Consider the following 7,009-nt stretch of genomic DNA (forward strand, 5'->3'; position numbering starts at 1 on the left):
TACGTACCGCCATCTTGGCTTTGTTTGGAATCACGAAGTTATTATAAACAATGAAACTTGGTTAGCTTGCTTTTTGGATAAACAAAACAAATGAACAATCTTAAAATGATACATAAAAGAAAACATATTAAAAACCCTTTATACATCAAAATATACTATTTACTACAAAAGGAGCATATTACAATACAAAGAGAGAAACAAAATCAAACAGTTTGTATATTTTTCTACTCTGTGTATTTATTCTGATTTTTTTGTCACATCTTACATTTTATGTATCTCGTTTTCATTTAGCCGAAGCCCTGAAAAATGGGGCAAAACATTAGTTAAATAGTTTGTTTTTTTGTTGTTTAACACTAAATAGTTTGTTTACTATTTTGCACCTTTATTGACCGCCAGCCACACTATCTTCCTACAATCTATTTCATATGGTCAACTATCTTATTCCAATACACTTATTAATAATAGATTTGGTATGTATAATATCCGAAGTTAGTGTGCTGGAATATTATCATAAAATGAGGTGAGATGGTGACAGTTTTTGAGTATTCTATGTCATTTCTTTATTTACCAACATATTCATATGATTTTTATGCAGAAAGGTAGGTACATTTTCACTCACAATAGTGATTGTTATTTTACAAACATACCACTGCACTATGCTTAATAGGAACACTGGTTGCTTTAATATCGCATGACTAGAGAGAAATTATTTACTAAATTTCATGTTGGCCTATTTTTTTCATACATGGCACAATCTCACCTCATTTTTCATGTCATATTTAAAATAACAATAAATAGATAAAAATATAACACTCACGTGATATACAAACAGCCAGAAGTGCTGTCAAAATTAGGAACTGGTAGATCTCATCAATTCTATACATGGTAAACGAGCGACGTTTTTATACTTTGCCGCATTCAACTGTATCACTTCCTGAGAAGTCTCTTAAAAATGATAAGAGAAAAAACCAGACGGCATTCTCAATCCTTGAAACCTTTAGTGATAATCAACCAGCCATCCTTGAACTCCTACTCAATTATTAATGGACCAAGAAAACAGAAATATTTGTAACTTGATTGAAAAAAGAAAGTAAATAGAGAAAATGTTTCAACAGCAGTAAATCACTATAATATTCAAATTTTCAATATATAATTTATAAATATTCAATATGTTTAACTATTTTACTATAATTTAAAATTAATGTGAACTTCAAAATGAAATACTTTTTTTCTTAAAGTTATTAATGATACAAATAATAAATTTAAATAGTAAAACTATTTTTTATGATTATGAAGTGTAATTTACTGGATAAATAAAAAAAAATGTTTAAATTTAAATGTCATAATTAATAAAAAATATATATACAGATGCAATAACTGTACTATTTTTCACATCACACCTCAATAGCTTGTGATTAAACCCTGACATTTCAAAAACCCTCAGAGATGAAAATAAAATATAATGAACTATTAAAATTAGTTTTTCAGTTTTAAAATCAAAAGGTTTACTTATGCAAATATAACATCTAACAGACAAAAAAATAAATAAATAATAATAACATTTTAAAAAATAAATAAGATTAAATTAAATAAGGTACTTGTGTAAATGATGTGTAAATAATGACCAATGATGTTTTATGCCACTAAACAAAAACAAACAAACCATACTGTATATTACAAAAAGCTGTATTACACTTTCACAACAGGAGTGTTAAATCTCAAAAACTACTTTATTCTGGATTTTCTTTCTTAGGAAGCTGTTAGTTCGTTTTATTAAGATGTTGAGGTGAAAAATAAATTTCTTTTATAATATTATCAATATTCTATATTTGCTTGTACAACATTTCGAGTTTTTCCATCATAAAGTACTACTCATTGTTAAGCACATCAATTTCTTTTTGAAATTTTATCATATAATCACTTAATTAAAATTTCAAAAGGAAATTGATGTGCTCAACAATGAATGAAATGAAATATAAAATATTTTATTATTCTGGGACTAGGTTCCTTTACAACAATTACAAAAGTAATTTTAATTTTATAATAACATATATTAGCCAAAAAATAGTTTGGCCGCACTTAATTAAAACTTACATACAGAGAAGAAAAAAAATAAATTAAAAACTAACTGACTTAATACATAAAAAACAAAACAAAAAGGTAATTACATAATAACTGTACTACTATAGTATTGGATTAGTTTGTTCAAGTAAAAGGTAAATAAATAGAAGGGTTTTAAACGAGGGAAGGGTTGGTACATGACGTATATTAGAGGGAATGGAGTTCCAGTGATATGCAGCTCGGGTAAAAACTGCTTTATCTAATACAACAGTTCGATGAGGTGGAGGGTAGATGTCAGATAAACGGGACCTGGTAGCTCATGATTGAAATGAGAATTTGAATTGGGGTATTGAGTACTAATTACTTGGAATAGAAAGGAAGCTAACAAATAATGGCATCGGAAGGATGGATAGAGCGACTTCAACTTGGCGTAATAATGGGTTATGTGCGTATTTCTGGAGATCCCGAAAATAAATCGTACTACTCAATTCATAAGACGTTTAAGCAACAATGAGGAATATTAGTACTTGAAGATGGACAAACCCCAAACGTTGTACAAACAAATATAGAATATTGATAATATTATAAAGGAAGTTTATTTCTCGCTTCAACATGTTAATTCAAAAACTACTTTTTTTAAAATCACCTTTAACTCTATTCTTTCCAATCAGTGAATAAAAAATAAAATTTTCTTATTATATTTCTCTTCTTTTTTATATATGTATGTATAGTTGACCGTAAAAATTGATATATAGGGAGATGGTCAGGGTTGCGGTCAAAAGAGAAATAAAAATAGTTTATTTAATAGTTAGTTTAGTTAATAGTTGTAAACTATTTTTATTTCTCTTTTGACCGCAACCCTGACCATCTCATTTCTTTTTTAGTTTAAATGAATAAAAAAAAAGGTCTATGAACTCTATAATTCTTAAAATTGTAAGTGATAACTATGAATTATTCAATTTAAACAGTTAGAGTGTTTACATTTATGTTTCAAGAGTAATAATGTCTGATACTGCTTTAGTAAATCTATACAAGAAATGATTTAAACAAAATATTTTTTTATTTAAAACAAATTAACTTTCTGAAATGAAATAGTTTATTATAATTAACAACAATAAATATTTTAGACTTATAATCAGCTGAGATTGTGTTTCGTTTAAGTTATAATAAAGAAAATATTATCTATATATTATTCTTAGTCTATAACAATAGTTCGATAGTGGTCTTGCAATTTAAGCAGTAAATTAATGCCTAATACTGCTAAAGTAAATCTGTTTCAAAAATGATTTAAACAAAGAATTGTAATTCAATAAGTTTTTATTCAAAATAAATAAATTTCCTTATTATTAATAACTAATTATTATTAGTAAAAATTTATATTTTAGATATATTATTGGCTAAGTTCTTGTTTTCTTTCACTTATAACAAAGAAAATATGATATTTACTGATCAATCCTAGTAAATAACAATTATCTAATAGTTGGCTTGCAATTGTATGCAATAACTATGTATTGTATTGGATTTATAAAGTCACATGTCAAATAAAGAAGTGTATTTAAGAACTGAATTAATGCCTAATACTGCTAAAGTAAATCTGTTTCAAAAATGATTTAAACAAAGAATTGTAATACAATAAGTTTTTATTTATTATAAATAAATTTCCTTATTATTAGTAAAAATTTATATTTTAGATTTATCATTGGCTAAGTTCTTGTTTTGTTTCACTTATAACAAAGAAAATATTATATTTACAGATCATTCTTTATAAGTAACAATTGTTTGATAGTTACCTTGCAAAAACATGCACTTATTTCATATGCAAATTTGAACCAAAAAAGATTTAAAAACAAAGAACTGTAATTGGATAAATTTTTATTTAAACTAAAGAGTTATATCTAATAAATAACCTATTATAATCAGCAAAAAATATAATATTTAGATATAAAAATCCCCGAGATTTTATTACATTTTATATTATAATAAGGAAAATCATGAATATTTTAGTATTGTTGATAAAAAATAATCTTTGTTAAGTAATTAAATCAATTAATATAATTTTATAAAGTATTCTATTTTACAATAAAACACTGTTGATTAGAAATGCTAATAATGATAACAGGAAATTTTTAACTGACCTCAAGGCACAACATACCAGAATTGTTATGAATAATGTGAAATATAATAAAATTACACTTTTATAAGGAAAGATTTAATGAAAAATTATAGTTATAATACATAAGTTTAAAAATAATATTAAATATTATAAGTTATAACCTACCTGGAGCGGTCCAGATGCCCTACTAAACTAAACATGAGAAGATCAAGGTAATATCTGCTTGGCCACCTTCTTCCCCTCCCCCTTGCACTAAAAAGCAGGTCTCGTTGCACAACTTAAAATAGGCCCATTAAAAGGGAAAGGATAATTTGACATCTTTCGACTTATGTAATTAGCTAGAAAAATAAATACTCATCTATTATACCTTATTTAATATGGAATTTAAAAATATTTATATATTTTTATAATTTTATTTTTATTACTTTAGAGTACTACCAATGGCTAGTTTCTGTACATGCCTGTAACATACCATTATGATCTTGCATCAGATTTTCTAGATGTATTTTTATGTAAATGCAGTTGTAAATGTTAATAAATTTAAAAAATATTTATTACTTTTTATAATTATCACTTTTATATTTATTGCTTTTATTTTAATATATTTATTATTGTTTTTGTATGCATTTATGTTTTCTTTAGATTTCACTTGAATACAATTCTGTGCATGTTGTTCATATTGGAATTTTATGTGTATATATTTTTTCTATATTCAAAATGTTTATTATTTATTATATTGTTGACTATAATTCTATCTTATATTTTATATAAAAAAAAAGAAAGAGTTATATTAGGGTAAGAGAGAAAATTGTAAAGTTTAAAATAATGAAAAAAGAATTATATTAGGGTAAGAGAGAAAATTGTAAAGTTTAAAATAGTGAAAAGAATAAATAAAAGTAAAAAAAAAAAATTGAAAATATGTAACAGAAAAAGAAATAAAAACATTTCTTAATGTTTAAATATTAAATAATTTAAATGTTTATACTATGACTATAATTTTTTTTTATTATTGATCTTAAGGATTAATAATTCAATAAGAAAACTATATTTAGGCGACATTTTGTAAATTTATTGTTTGGATAGTCATACTCTACGATGAAAAAATAATTTTTCAGTACAAAGAATTTCTTCAACTAATTATTTTAAAAACTATAAAGTACAATGTATAATTTAAGATTAATAACTATAAACATTACTTACAATTGTCTATTACAGTATGTTCTACTAAAAAAACTTTTTTTGGCTTTTTATTTAAGATCGTTTTCAAAACAAAGTTGTGGAACGATTGTCAGGAATGGAAGTGGAGGCAAGGTTAGAAACTAGTGGATTTGGGTGGTCTCCCTAACCACGGATAGTGATATAACACTGATAGTGTTTGTTAAGTTGATCTAAAATTAAAAATTAATGAAGTTAGGAAAAAAAATGTGATTTTACTTGTAATTAATGACCTGGACAGAATAGCCTGCGAAAGATTTTTAAATAATTAGATGTGAGGTGTAAATTTATATTTAAGATTGTCATTGAGGATGGCTGAATTGGCCGAAATGTTGGACTTTTAAAGAAATAATAAAGAGTATTTCGGATTTAACTTGGATACCAACTGATTTATTTAAACAGTAAAATTTATTATTAAAAAATGCTCTTATATATTAAATCTCTACTTAGATAACATAACTACTTAAATGACCTTTTCCTCATTGGCTTATGCAAAAGATGATTAAATTTTTTATCATTACAAATTAATTCAGCTGTTAAATACATATATTTTATATGCTTACAGAAGGAAGATTTCCCTTCCAGAAAACAAGTTAAAAGGCATAATTAACCTGTTATGACAGTCTTAAATAAGGTTAGTATCCGTTTTTCTCTAGTTTTTTAAAGAAAACATACTTATGTATAATGCAAATTTTTGTTTGAGACAGATTAGTTTAGTAGTTATAAAAAATATCCATTTGTCTCAACACTTTTTTTATTATCTTTGCTCTCCTGCATTTAAGGATCTTATTGCTCTATCACAGCCGAGGCATTGGTAATCAACATAATTGCAGGCCACTTTGCCTTTGTTGGATTATTTATCATTAGTAAATTTTCGTTAAAACTTTTTAAATTATGAAAAGATTATGCACTTAATAAATTAATCTTCATCATAATTTCCAGAATACCATTATTCTCACTGTTGAAAGTATTATATTAACTATTTTTTCAAGCTCTATTTCAATTACTCATTTTATCAAAATTAATCTAATCTATCCCAACTTAGTCCAAAATTTAAATTCTAATAATAAAAATGTTATTTAATTTGTTAAATTTACACTAAAATATTTAAAGTAAGGAGAGTCCATCTTTATTTGATAAAAAGAGGTAAAATAAATGTTAATTCACTTTCCTTACTTAAAATATTTTAGTTGAGGATTGAAATTTCACCTGCTCAAAGAAGAATAGGAACCAATAGTTGTTCAAGTTTAATTGTGCTGCCATCTCTTAGCAGTTTTGAAACTATATTTGGTAATAGATAGTGTTTAGTACTATAAGTGCTGCTTTCTGTTGGCAGTTACTTTAACTACTACTTAAGATTTTATGAATGATTGGGCAGTGCTGGCCTCTTGCGGCTTTAACTAAAACTATTCACTGAGCTCTATTGTACATATTTTATAACTAACTAGCTTTTAAAAAATAATTATCAGCAAAATAAAATGAAAATTCAGCAGTATTTGCTCCTTATATTAATATAAATAAATACACTTATTTTTATCCTATCATTCACTTATATCTGAAGCGGAAGATTATTAGGAATTATTAATAATTAATTTAGGAAGATGGTCCACATAGTATTCA

General features: G+C 25.1%; 1 protein-coding gene across 2 annotated transcripts in view; it reads right to left on the reverse strand.

Moving 5' to 3' along the window:
- The window catches only part of LOC106681087 (chitinase-3-like protein 1), a 58,387-nt gene extending 53,952 nt beyond the window's left edge, over nucleotides 1-4,435 (reverse strand). The window contains exons 1-2 of one of the 2 annotated variants that reach the window (XM_014421249.3): nucleotides 4,340-4,435; nucleotides 818-1,029 (exon numbers count right to left, since the gene is read on the reverse strand). In XM_014421249.3, coding sequence (XP_014276735.1) covers nucleotides 818-884 — 67 coding nt within the window. In that variant the 5' untranslated portion in view covers nucleotides 885-1,029; nucleotides 4,340-4,435. Of the gene's footprint in view, nucleotides 1-817; nucleotides 1,030-3,851; nucleotides 3,892-4,339 lie in introns of those variants that run through there. The other variant, XM_014421240.1, reaches the window with a different exon arrangement.
- Between the last annotated feature and the right edge of the window lie 2,574 nt (nucleotides 4,436-7,009).

Source organism: Halyomorpha halys, unplaced genomic scaffold (assembly GCF_000696795.3).
Source record: "Halyomorpha halys isolate HHAL.00 unplaced genomic scaffold, Hhal_1.1 Scaffold19.1, whole genome shotgun sequence".
Lineage (NCBI taxonomy): Eukaryota > Metazoa > Arthropoda > Insecta > Hemiptera > Pentatomidae > Halyomorpha > Halyomorpha halys.